This window comes from Pongo pygmaeus, chromosome 3 (genome assembly GCF_028885625.2).
Source record: "Pongo pygmaeus isolate AG05252 chromosome 3, NHGRI_mPonPyg2-v2.0_pri, whole genome shotgun sequence".
Classification (NCBI taxonomy): Eukaryota; Metazoa; Chordata; class Mammalia; order Primates; family Hominidae; genus Pongo; species Pongo pygmaeus.
In genome coordinates, this window is record NC_072376.2 from 99,507,905 (window position 1) to 99,521,800 (window position 13,896).

At 37.8% G+C, this 13,896-nt stretch overlaps 1 protein-coding gene across 14 annotated transcripts in view; it reads left to right on the forward strand.

Annotated features, from left to right (window-relative positions):
* Positions 1 to 13,896, forward strand: part of AFF1 (ALF transcription elongation factor 1) — a 203,428-nt gene that overhangs the window by 133,461 nt on the left and 56,071 nt on the right. For 9 of the 14 annotated variants that reach the window (XM_063663862.1, XM_054486036.2, XM_063663865.1 and 6 more), the window contains one exon: positions 13,467 to 13,511. In XM_063663862.1, the coding sequence (XP_063519932.1) occupies positions 13,467 to 13,511 (45 nt within the window). The remainder of the gene's footprint in view (positions 1 to 13,466; positions 13,512 to 13,896) is intronic. The other 5 variants (XM_054486041.2, XM_063663867.1, XM_063663864.1 and 2 more) reach the window with 1 other exon arrangement.

The following is a 13,896-nucleotide window of genomic DNA, read 5'->3' on the forward strand; positions in this document are numbered from 1 at the left end:
TTGTTTCTCATAAGAAACTTACAATTTAAGTCAAATTTAAAAGATGGTGGGTGCTTCTACCCAAGTTTTAACATATAAACTGTATTAATTTTCACCAGTCTAGGAAAATTTCAAAATAATTTTCCTTCAATACAGATAGGTGTACTAGAGAAATTTCAGTGTACTTCTAGCTTTATGGTTCTCATTAATTTATTCAGCATAGTTTGTGATCTGTCTATATCTGTAGGGGGTGTAAATTTATGTGATGAAAAGCTAATAGGAGAGGATGATAGTGTTTACTTTTTACTCCTCAGGAGACAGGAATTGTTTAAGGTTAGCTATAGTGAGTCCGCTTAAGTCAACTCCAAGATAACTGAGAAACTGGCCAAAAAGCAGTGAGAAAGGAAGAAGAACCCCCAATTTTTTCTTTGATTGATTTGAATGTAGGCTAGTTATACCTTTTCGGCTGTTTTTAGTAAGAACTATGTTATAAAATGGAGGACCTGTTACCACCAGACTTAGGAGGTGGTAGTTTTCCAGTGACTTTTAATTTCCCCACCAGTCTTTCTTTTTTTTTTTAATACAGGGTTCTAGGTAAGTGTAGGAAAAAAACTGGTGTATTTTATTCCACAAGAAGCTTTTGGTAAATTATTTATTAAGGAAACAACTGTTGGACATTGAGATGGCTTTTAAAGATTTACCTAGAAGAGATAATAAAACAGATAAAACTGATCTGCTCAGGGGCCTGTCTTCAGTCCTTTCAGGCTCATTTACTGTGGTGGTCTTGCCAGCGCAGCCTGGTAGACAGCGTTGCTGTGGCTGTACAAATACACTGCTCATTTTTATGGAGGATATTGCTGTATGCCAGTTAAAGAAATTCAAGTTGAAAGACCTTTAAATTTTTTTAGTAATACACTTCGTTCCCCACCCCCAAGCTGTCACCATGATTATGATGCCAGGAAAGCAGTGCGGTGGCTCCAGGATTATTCTCCCATGGGCTGTGTGCCAGGTGGATGAAGTAGTCAGGGGGGCTACAGTTGGGTTTATGTACAACCTAGATATCATTTACTTGTGCTGGTGTGACCCTCCATTTTCTAAAGGCAATTTCCAACGGGAGTTGTTTTTGTTGTTACTATTAGAACGGTTGCCTGTTTTCCATTTGATCTCTTCTCTGTCACTTAGGTTCTGTATTCTATATAGAAAAGTATGGAGGGAAAGAGAAGAATCAGGAAAGATAGTGAATGCAAGAATATTGGGGGTTATGATGTGGTTAAGTTACATTGTGCCTCAAAACACTGAAAAGATTGGAGTTTAGGGTCAAGAGCTCTGGATTAAAGTCCAAAGGGAATCTTTTAAACTTCTTGGTTGTGTGTGTGTGTCGGTGTGTGAAGTCAGAGGCAGACGATGAGAGAAATAAATTGAGATGGAGAGAAAATAATATGAATGCTTAAAAGATTTTAAATTCAGGGCCGGGCGCGGTGGCTCACGCCTGTAATCCCAGCACTTTGGGAGGCCGAGGCGGGCGGATCACGAGGTCAGGAGATTGAGACCATCCTGGCTAACACGGTGAAAACCCGTCTCTACTAAAAATACAAAAAATTAGCTGGGCCTGGTGGCGGGCTCCCAGCTACTCGGGAGTCTGAGGCAGGAGAATGGCGTGAACCCGGGAGGCGGAGTTTGCAGTGAGCCAAGATCGCACCACTGCACTCCAGCCTGGGCGACAGAGCAAGACTCCGTCTCAAAAAAAAAAAAAAAAAAAAATACTTAAATTCAGAAGGCATTAAGAGTACATTTATTTTTTAAACGATTTTCTCCTTGGCACTTATTAAATACCTATTTAAAATAAATTCAAGAATAACTTTTATATATCTACTCTGCCCCTTGTATTTATTTATTTATTTATTTTTCTTTTTATTTTTTTGAGATGGAGTTTTGTTCTGTCTCTCAGGCTGGAGTGCAGTGGCACGATCTCAGCTCACTGCAACCTCCGCCTCCTAGGTTCAGCAATTCTCCTGCTTCAGCCTCCCCAGTAGCTGGGATTACACGCTTGCACCACCACGCCTGGCTGATTTTTTTTTGTATTTTTAGTAGAGATGGGATTTCACCATGTTGGCCAGGCTGGTCACAAACTACTGACCTCAAGTGATCTGCCTGCCCTCGGTCTTCCAAAGTGCTGGGATTACAGGCGTGAGCCAGTGTACCCAGCCTCTTGTGTTTATTTAAAAAGAAATACTGGCATTCGTCGAATGATGAAGTCTTATTTTCAAGCTTTTGTATTAAATATATTTTCACTTTCACCAGATCAGTAAATCAGTGTATCAGATGAATCTTGCTGGAAGTCTGATGTAGTTTGTCTATAGTTTTAGACCAAATTTATATACAGAGATAATGCAGGAAAAGATAATTAAGTCTACCTAAGATTCAGTGGGATTAGTAAGCCTTTAAAAAATAAAAAAGACTGAATCTGTTTATTGATAGGTTATAGAAAAGCAAAATAGTTCCTTAAATTAGGCACTTTTTGATAGGCTTAAATAAATGATGTATAACTGTTCATAATGTTCTGATATTAAATGAATTGTACATTCCCAGGATGGTCTTGAGCCCTTTTTCTAGACCCTAGTAATTAACCTGATTGCTCATTACCCAGCAATCAAAAAGCCAAAAAAAAAAAAAAGTAGGGGCGGAGGATTTACTTGTTCAGAATTAAGATGTCAAGGACAAGGTTGTCTTTATTTGCCTTCTCTCTTTTGTGTTTGTTATAGTGTCAATAATCCCCAGGGTGTTTGGGGCTCAGATTGCTTCCTCAGAGTATATATGCCTCTAGCCTACCACTTCAATAATTTTCCTTTTTTCCCCTGTTTTTTTTTGTGTTTTGTTTTAAATAATCAATGACAGGAGACAGAAAACCAACACCTACTCCAGAAGAGGCTGTTGAGATTACTGCTGGAATAAGCCCTGGATAAAATCTTTATGTCCTTTCAGACAAAGCATGGATTAAATGATTTATCTGACTCATATGACTGCAGTTTCTTTCAGCCTCATCCAGAAACTGATACAAAGTTGTTTTTTTCTTCTTCCTTTTTCTGGTGCTTCTATAATCTTAGCTTATGCTCAGCTGTGAAAAAATAAATGTCCAGGCAGGCACTCTCTGCAACATAGAATTAAACCTGCTTCCTGAACATTGTTTACACTTAAATTTGACAGAGAGCAGAAATACAGGTTTATGTATCCATAAATCCTGTCATGGTTGACAAAGTAATTTAATAGTGTTTTGACTCAGAACCATCCGTTAATACGATTTGAGAGACAGAGTGCTCGTGTGTGCGTGTCTGTGCACGTGCGTGTGTGCATGTGTGTGTAGGACTGGATGGGGTGGGTGCAGGGCAGGAAGCATGTGACAGAACACCACCACGCTGCAGTTTCACACCCTCCCTGCAGCGTTGGGTTTTAACTGAAAAGCTACTACTCATGCTTTGCAAATTGATAGTCCCACTGAAAAAAATAAAAATTAAATTCTTCCAAAAAATACTCTGAGGTTTTCGTGAGCAGAATTGGTTGTAGAAGGGGAAATAGATCTTATAGTTTAGGCCATTTGAAAGGACTTGTCAGTTGATTATTGCTGGAATGGAACCAGTGTCTAGACTTGTTCTTTGTGATGCCTTAAAAAAAAAAAAAAAAAAAGCAGTGCCTTTTAACCATTCTTACTTAATCATTCATGGCTGCTGTGCCCACAATGGGCTTCATGGGGCCTCATGTGGTCTTTCATCAAAGGCACAGTGTTTTAAAGTCTTAGACCATTGGGGATTCTGATTCCCCTTATTACATGGTGAATGGTAATGGTTCATAGTCAATAGTTAGGAAGTTGGTGAATAACTGAGATTAGACATTTACTGTCAAACAGTGATAAGTTTTTTACATTTGTTTTTCATTCAGGTACTTTGTTGTTAAGTGAGTTTAAACCTATCCCAGCACACCCCACTTCTTTTAACTTTTGCACTGTTAGTTGACATATTGTCATAATATGTACCGAAAACATTTCTGCATGTAAAACATCAACACTAAATTGTATTTTTTATATGTACTGTGTCATGTGACTATACAGAAGCCTTGCAAACATATCAAAAATTATATTGTATGTGATCTCGGGATATATAATGGTAACAAAATCAGTGAATCCAGCATTGTTACTACTTCTCTCATATTATTTGCATATTCTTATCAAGTGAGTGTTTACAGTTATACATGTGGACAACAACTACTCATTGTTTTCATTTTTATTTAAACCGTGTTTTAAGAACTAGAATCCTTGGTTTCATAATTAAAAGAGGCCCTCTGTAGAGATCAAAATAAAATTTCCAGAATGTTTTAAGTAGCTCAGTTAATACAGATTGAGCCTTTACAAATTTTATATGCTTTAGAAAAATATCTTTATGATGCCAATTATGCAAATTACCTCACTGGTATAATCAAAATGACCAACTGGAAAGAAACAAAAAGTTTTCTAATTATTCATATTGATCTTTAAAGAACTGCTATTTTAAAATACTTCTTCCCATTGGGTTTTATAAGTTTCAGTGATGTTTTAGGATTTAGTGGCTATTTTTTTTTTTAAGCTTGTTTTTGCTTTAGTTGATGAAAGATAAGAAGGTAATATCATTTGCTTATGAAAGAGCAATTTACCTAAAGGTAAATTTAAAAAAATCAAATATATAAATATGTGTACATATATTCACTTATATGTACACACATATACACACGTATTCAATATATATGTATCTCCTATCTATAGGATATATTAGGCTCTCGTTTATTAAATGAACTGGGGTGCTAGCACATCTCTAACATGATCTTCCAGTGTTTATCCTGGAGTATTATTTTTTCATCTTCTATCTCAAGGAAGCGTACATTCTTTCTTTACCCCACCCAAACATGCTGCCTGATATACCTACCCTCCCCAACCTGATGTTCTGATGTTACTGTCATATCTGAAATTTTGCATTCTGAGAAATTTATGTCCCCAAACTGCATTTAGGCAACTACTCTTATAGGTGAAAACATCTGATTAGGTGGTAGTGGTTGATGGATTGTAGTCACAGGTAATACTTCTTTAAAATTTGAAGACTTCTGCATCTTAAAAATATCACTGTTCTGTGAAGTTGTCTGGAGTTTTACCAATATGAGCTGACATATATTGCTCCCCAGGAAAGAGATTGGAAATTCACCATAGAACTCTGTAATTACTTTTTGGTTATCCTATGTATCTGAATTTTGTTTGAGATATCATGACATGACAAAATCGAGTATTCATTTTATAAATATTAAATGAGTCTAGAATTATGCTAAGGCCTTGTGAGGGATGCAGAGATTACTAAACCCTAGTACCTGCCTGTGGAAAGCCAGTCTGGAGGAGAAAGATTAGAACACTAAGGGTTACAATCCAGAGTTGAATGTGGTTAGAGAGTCAAGGGAGGGAAGACTTCCAGAAAAGGGCAGCCAGTGGTTGTGATGCACTACCCCCTTCTTCTAGGTTCCCCCAATGGGAGTAGAATTCCTTTTTCGTTTCATAATAAATTTTTGTTGGGAGATAACTGTAGGTGACCTAGAGATTCCTCATTATTTTTAAATAATCTTTTTTATCCACCTCATTTCTCCTCTCCCTGAAAAACCTGTTTAGAGAACTATAGAGATTCTACAGTTAGGGAGATTCTGCAGTTAGCCTAATTTGTGTTAGTCTTCACATGTGGCAGGCAGTTTGACGTTAAAAAGAGTCATTCAGGGAACATGAGAGTAATGTTTTGCTACGTATTAGAGCTTATCACTTTTAAGGAACTATCCAAAACCTTTGCATTATTTAAAGGTATCTGGGATGAGATGAAGGGTAGCTAGTAATTCTTAAAGGGAAGATTTAACAGTTAAAGTTGGTTTTGCAACTTAATGTAATAATACTTTATTTTTAGGAAAGCTGTTCAGAGCACCTTATTCCTTGTTTTGTAATCCATCATCCCTCCATCCATATTAATCTTTAGCATGGCTGTTTTTTGTTGTTGTTTTAATTTGGACTATAACCGTGCTCATATATCTGTCCAGTGATTTAAAAAATGTTTATCCTAAAGTTCTGGGTATACAGATAGATGGGTAGTTGCCCATAGGGCATGATGCTTCTGAAAGTAGAATTACTGCTAGTCACTATATACGTTTTCCAGCTGAAGTAGGCACACCCAGGCAGTATGAGCATGTTCTTGGAACAGGCTTAGCTATTTATGTAATTTACTATGTATCTGTAGAACACAATTTTATGACAAACCTTGTTCAGCCAGGCCTTTTGGTTTCCTCCTCTAATCTGTCTCTTAGAAATGATGATTATGGTGTCTTCATATAAATGCATGTATTTATTTGTGTGGAACTAGTTTTAACATGCATTGTCTTATTTCTTCCTCAAAACAACCCTGTAAAATTATGTTCATTTCAAATGTGTCTTCTCACTATGTAAGTATGACTGATTAACAAAAAGGAGAGCAAGAATTAAAAAATGCTTCTCTTTCAATAACTTTCTAGTCTAGTTTGGGAAATGTGTGAATTTAGCAAGTGAACACTGGGCCAGGCCTTCAGAGCAAGTCCTGTGGCAACTCGAGGTCAACTAGGGAAGGCTGACTGGAAATCTGTTTTGTTTTGTTTTTTTACAAAAATTCAGTGTGGCGTGTATTACATAGGCTGTGCCCAGAGCACAAAGGTGTACGCTAGGGACAGTTTACCATAGGTATGTGTTCAGAGTAAGGTAAGTTACCTAGAGGAAGGCTAATAGAAAATTTAACTGTACTTTGAGAAGAAGCTTTTGATCCCTATTTATTTCAATCTAATATTGGTGTTTTTAGTAATGAGTAGGTAATAGGTCAGAATTTAAAAGGTTAAAAAAAAGATATACATTGAAAATCTTCCCCCTATTCCTTCCCCCAGCCTCCATTCCCCAGCCTTCCTTTCTAGAAGTAATTGATGTTAGGACTTTCTTGTGTATCATTCCCAGAGGTATTTTATACATAATAAGCAACTCCATATATATGTTTTCTTCTCATTGATACTTTCTTCATTTATAGAAATGCTGGCATATAATGCATCTTATTTTTTTTAAATTTATTCTTCTTAATAATATATCTTGGAGATTACCCCAAATCAATGCACAAAGAGCATCCTCGTTCTTTGTCGTAGTTGCATAGCATTTATTTCTTTGTAGGTGGCATGTACCATAGTTTTCATAGTCAGTTACCTGTAGGTAGACATTTAGATTGTTTCCAGTATCTTGCTATTTGCAAACTAGGCTGAAGTGAATAACTTTGTACATATTTTTTTTGTACATGTAGGAGGCAGTGCTAAAGGTTAGAGAAATGTCTATGTAATTAGAATTTGCTGGCTATTGCCAAATTAATGTCCTTAAAGGCTGTAGTACATAACCCTCCTACCAACCACGGGATTTGAGTGCCTATTTCCCCACGTCTATCTCATAGATGGAGTATTGTTAATCTTGTGGCTGTTTGCCAATCTGTATGTGAAAAGTAGTTTCTCAGTAGTTTTAATGTTTCCAGGGAGAAAACAATGCAAAACGATTATCTTTTTGTCTCTTGTATGTTTGTTTACATGTAGTTTAGTTTGTTAATTAAGTTGTTGCTTTATAATTCAGGCAGCCTGCATCTTCTTAAGTGTCTAAAGCCATAAGAGAAACTTAGTTTCAGATTCTGAGTTGTGGGACTGAAAACATACCAGCCATTGTTTATGGGGTTGCCTCTGTGTGGCTGGCACCCTGTGATTCAGTGAGGGTTCTGGCCCTAACTTCGTGGAACATGTAATCTAGAGGGAGTAGAGAGGATGCAATAACAGAGAAAGTACGGATAGTTACGGGAGCATCTGCCAGAGAACCTGGACAGTTTTGGGAGTAAGGGAGCATCAGGGATGTTTTCCAAAAGATGTCTTTCATCTGCAACCTGAAACCTCAGTAGGAATTATCCCTGACACAGATGGAAGAGAGAAGAGGGTTCCAGATCGGGGCGAGAAAAGTGTGACTTACCTAACTAACGAGTTGGGGGTAGATGAGCAGCAAATAGTAAAGACTGAACAGTAATCCAAAAGGTGGTGACATATTTGAAGAAAAATAGCTTGGACATTTATTTTACTCTCTTAAAAATTAAACTTTGGATAGATAACCTATTGGATTTTTTTTTTTTTAAAGCTGTCACACTGTTAAAGAATGCCTTGATAATGTTGGCACCGCCTATTTTTCCATATATCAGTGCCTTTTGATGGTTTCTAAAGTGTGTTTTATCAAATATGTTTTAATATGAAAACATATTTGACCTTCATACCAACCCTGAGAAGTGGTTGGGTTTGGTAATACTATACCTTATCACAATGAGGAAATAGTCCCAAAGAGGATGAATCTTATCCAAGATTCAGCGCCAGTCTTCAGCAGAGCCAGATCTAGAATCCAAGATCTTTTGGATTACCTCGTCAGCATGTTGCCTTTGTGCTCCCTGTATTTCCTGGTTAGTGATAACTAAGCCTTTTTGAGAATAGCATTGTTATAAAAATGCTGCTCTGTTGAAACTTGAGAGACTTAAAACACAATATTGCAAGAGCCTCCCGGTCTCAGTGGCATGTTTCTTCAGCCAGCTCTTTTTAGCTTATTAAAACAAACTGTCATGCTTAGAAGACATTCACTCACATATTTTATTTTGGTATCAGTGCATTTCCTTACAGTTACACAATGTCATTCCAGGAGGAGTGAGAAATCAGGCCACGGCCAGCATTGCTGCCTTTTCTGGTCTGAAGCACTGGTAGTAGGAAGAGGCAGTTAAATGTGAATACCAAAATGCTGCTTTGTAGAAGCAAAGGAAAAACGTAGCTCTTTAAAAAATGTTTTAGGTTATGCATAGGACAGCTGGAATCACACACCCTCCTAAAATGCTAATATATTTGTTTCTTGCAGCAGTGTTGAGATTTTTGGAAAACTGGTATAACAGTATTCTGAGCCAGCTCAGCTGCTTCAGAGCTTTTGTGTGTCCTTGCATAGACAACTTAATTTCTCTAGGATTCAGTCTCCTCGTTTTATTTTTTAAATTATTTTATTTGTAAATACCTCATCGTGGACTCCAAAGGCATGTCTCCTTGTTTTAAAAACTGGTATAATACCTACCACAAAGGTTGATGTGAGAATTAAATAGAGCTTTATACAGAATTCCCTCAGGCATTTTTAAGTTTATGTAATAGGGATGTATCTTACAGTTGATGGGTACATTTAGTGTAGTCCCCATACCTCCCAAGCTAATAATGGTGCATCGTACAATCGATGGTATCAAATCGAGGTGATAATAACATATAAAGAGTTTAATGCAATGAGAAGTACAAAATGCATTCAAAAGTAGCTGCTACCATTTTTTAAAAAATTAAATATGGCTCCTGTGTTAAGGCCATATCCCAGGAGGAAAGTGTGGTCTCTGCTGGGAGGTTGGTCTACATACAGGAAGCCAGATGTGTGAGGTGGCTCTAGATAGGCAGAAGGGGAGAGCTCATGTCCTCTAGGAACCTATTAATAGATATTGAGGGTGGGAAAAGGCAGTGAGTTTTGTGGTCATGTTAAAGTCAGTGTCTATACCATGGAGGAAAGAGCTAGCCAGAGAAAGACTTACAAACTAGATTTTCTTGATTCATGCAACTATCATAGAAATGTTTATTGTTGCTTTTTATCATTTTGTGTTGTTTAAGGACATCTTACATTGAATGTCTTCAGCCTTATCTCAGTTGTGGTTTAGAGAGAGCTGGCCATGACCAATTGTTTATTCTTTGACCATGTTGTTAAAGGGAGAGTCTGGTTCCTTTTAGTAGGAATAGCAATATTTGGCTGGAGACCCTATTGGGAGAGTGAATTTTAGGAAAGGGGTTAAGAGCCAGGTGCAATGTCACACACCTATAGTTCCAGCTACTCTCTGAAGGCTGAGGTAGGAGGATGACTTGAGCCCGGGCCAGCCTGGGCACCACAGCAAGACCCCATCTCTATAAAAGAAGGGGATTAGGATATAATGGTTTAACTACTCCCGTTTTGGAAAACTTCCTTCCAGTGGCATGCTTGGAGGCACCAAGTTGCACTTTATGAGACAAGGCAGCCTGTCCTTGTAGCTCTTTCCCTGTGAACAAATCCAAAAGATATATCTTCTAGTTTAAGTGTCTCTAATTAGGATGGAGAGAAGAATGAAGATGTGAATCTCAGGTAGATGGAACATAAAATGATGTCATACTATGCAAACTTTTCAGTAGCCTCTCTTTTAAATACAGGTTTACAATGTGTTTTGGTATACACAAAAATATTTAGGGATAAAGGAACATTAACTCTCTAAGTTACTCTTAAACAGTTCAAAATGTAGGTGAGTAGAAGAGAAAAATATAAAGCAAATGTAAAATGCTAACATTTGGGAAATCTGGGTAAAAGGTATATGGGAAATCCTCCTACTGGCTTTTGTAGTTTTTCCTCTAGGTATGAAATGATTTTTTTTTTTTTTTGAGACAGAGTCTCACTCGGTCTCCCAGGCTGGACTACAGTGGCCCAATCTCTGCTCACTGCAAGCTCCTCCTCCCGGGTTCACGCCACTCTCCTGCCTCAGCCTCCCGAGTAGCTGGGACTACAGGCATCCACCACCATGCCTGGCTAATTTTTTGTATTTTTAGTAGTGATGGGGTTTCACCGTGTTAGCCAGGATGGTCTCTATCTCTTGACCTCCTGATCCACCTGCCTCAGCCTCCCAAAGTGCTGGGATTACACGCGTGAGCCACTGCGCCTGGTCGTATGAAATGATTTTTAAAGAAAAAAGTATGTATGTTGAACATCTTTCCATGCAAACACCTATGTTTATGTTATTAAATCTGCATGCCATACCATTGTACGGATGCACCGTAGAGGCAGTTAGCTAGACGCGTGTTGTTTGGCATTTGCTCATTTCCAATTATTTGCCATTGGAAACAGTGCTTTGTGGAGATCCCTAAATATGATATGCCCTCGTATATTTGGAATGAAATCACTGTTCCCCTTTGAAACACCTTCACTCCCATAATGGACTTGACAGGAAGATTAACAGTAAATTAACCAACTAATGCTTGAATCTAAGACCTTATTTAGAATTTTAAATGGGTTAAATGGTGACTGTTTATTAGTATCTGGATAAGGTAAATGTTGCTAATCTAAAATAAGCTCTCAAAATTTCTTCAGTCCTGGTTCATCCCGCATAACAAAACTCTTCTGGAAAAAAAAAGAATATTTCGGTGACAAGAAACTTCTTGGCAAAGTGTCTACTGCTTGAGTAATTATGAAGATCAGAAAGAAGTCTTTCAGTCTCTTGAACGGTGTTGGTTTTTGAAAACATTGTGTTGGAAACAACGGACAAATCTTTTTTGCCTTCTTTTAAAATGTGCTTCACTATTTTTATTGGTTGCCAAATATTTTGATTGGATTCCTAGTCTCATTCCAGCAACACGTAGGATGAGGGGAATATTTTTTCCAGACTCAGCATAGTCATGTGCTTGTTCTGTTGATTCACCTTCAACTTTTAATTGTTATTTTTTTAATGATCCATGTAAATTGAAATCATAGAATACAATTACATTTTACCCTCATGTAAAAACAGCATTTCTGTATCTTAAGTTTGTGCTAAAATAGAGCACAAATGTTTGGTCCAATTTTTAGGTGTTTCTTAATGGTTTTAAAAAACAAAAAGGCCTGGTTGTTTGCATGTGTAATGCTGGAGATGAGTGCAGTGGATCCTACCAGATGTAAGGGACACCCTTGATTCTCTTTGGTTATACCTGACTTCAAGACTCTTTCCAGGAAATTTACATGTTTTAAAAACAGACTGCATCTGAATTTTTTTTTAATTTTTAAATTTTATTTTTAAATTTTTGTCTATTTTGAAACTGGGTTACGAGACTGGCTAATTTTTGTATTTTTGGTAGAGATGGGGTTTTGCCATGATGCCCAGGCTGCTCTCAGATTCCTGGGCTCAGGCAATCGGCCCGCCTCGGCCTCCCAAAGTGCTGGGATTACAGGTGTGAGCTACTGCACCTGGCCTACATCTGAATTTTGACATGTCCATTAGATTCAATTACAGGATGGTGTGAATGTTTGTATGCTCTATTTCCTTTTTCTTCATCCAGTGAATTGGAATGAGGGAAATGGTAGATTAATAAACCCTAGATTGCAAATTAGCAACCAATTCTATATTAAATTGCACATAAATTAGAACCAAGAACAGGAAAGAACCCTTTGCCATCTGTTCTCTAGCTGCGAGGTAGGCATTAAATGGACCAAAAAGAGCAGAGTTTCATGCATAGCAGTGGCGGTAATGGGAAAGTCATATGTTGTATAGTACTTGCTATACTGTGCCCATGATGCCTGGCTCATGAATTGACACAGAGCAAGTTGCTATTCCATTGAAAACCATATGTTCTATGTCTCTAGTTCAGAAAAAAATACTGATTTTAATTTAATTTTGCCCACTTTCTTTGCTCTTAAAAATACGTAGACTGTAAAATGTCATTCCCTAGGCACTGTCTGGTGGTTATACCAGCAGCAGCAGTAATCATTATTTCTTTAGCTGGGTATTAGGAAGAGGTAGAAATAGTAGATCTTTCCTCTAAGACAATAATTAATCTCCTCTACCCTTACAGTCTTTCTCTGAAAAAAACTTTGTGTGCGTGTGTGTATGTATGTATGCATGTATGTATAAGGTGACATGCTGATTTTAGTAGAGATATTTTTAACTTTAAAATGAATTTTGGCAGGCTAGAATATAAAAATAATGAAGAGTTATCCTTGATTGGACTTAGCTCCTTACTTTCCACCTACTAATGTGTTCAGATGATCATCATCTTTGTCTTTATTTAATGTGGCTTATTGGTTAGCTGTTGCTATGAGGTAGCTGACTGTGGCACCTATTCTAATCTTATTTTGTACGTCTCTTATTCCCTAGGTTTAATATACTAATTTTCTTTAATAAAGAAATTTTAGAAACTTTCGACCTGAGGGTCAACAGTTAGTCTGCCATTGTCTCCATCATTACTGTGTTTCCCCATAAGATTCAGTTAGATTAATCTCTCTGGTCTTATTTCATCCAAATGTAAAGTTGTTGTTTTATATATATACAGCCAGACTGCAGTGGCATGATCTTGGCTCACTGCAGCCTCCACCTCCCTGGCTCATGTGATCCTCCTGCCCCTGCCTCCTGAGTAGCTGGGATCACATGCGTGCACCACCATGCATGGCTAATTTTTATATTGCTTTTGGTAGAAATGGGGTTTTGCCATGTTGCCCAGGCTTCAAATGTAAAGTTCTTAATACTTAGCTAGTAGAAGGTAAGCCTTGAGATGAGTATTGTTGCATTAATACGATCATCCACCAGTACCATCACTCTTGACTCTGGTTTGCTAACCTTTTATTTTTTGCTTTTCACTTTCAGCAGACCTACTCCAATGAAGTCCATTGTGTTGAAGAGATTCTGAAGGTGAGTTCACTGTTAATCTTTCTCATTTGAAGAAATATTTAAGTAGGTAGGCGTACATCCATTTACTTTCACTTTAATGAACAGTTGCCATTGGCTGGGTGCGGTGGCTCATGCCTGTAATCCTAGCATTTTGGGAGGCCAAGGCGGGCAGATTGCTTGAGCTCAGGAGTTTGCGACCAGCCTGGACAACATGGCAAAACCCCGTATCTACTAAGAAAAATACAAAAAATTAGCCGGGAGTGGTGGCACATGCCTGTAGTCCCAGCTACTCAGGAGACTGAGCCAGGAGAATCGATTGAACCCGAGAGGTGGCAGCTGTAGTGAGCTGAGATCGCGCCACTGCACTCCAGCCTGGGCAACAGAGTTGAGACTATGTCTCCAAAAG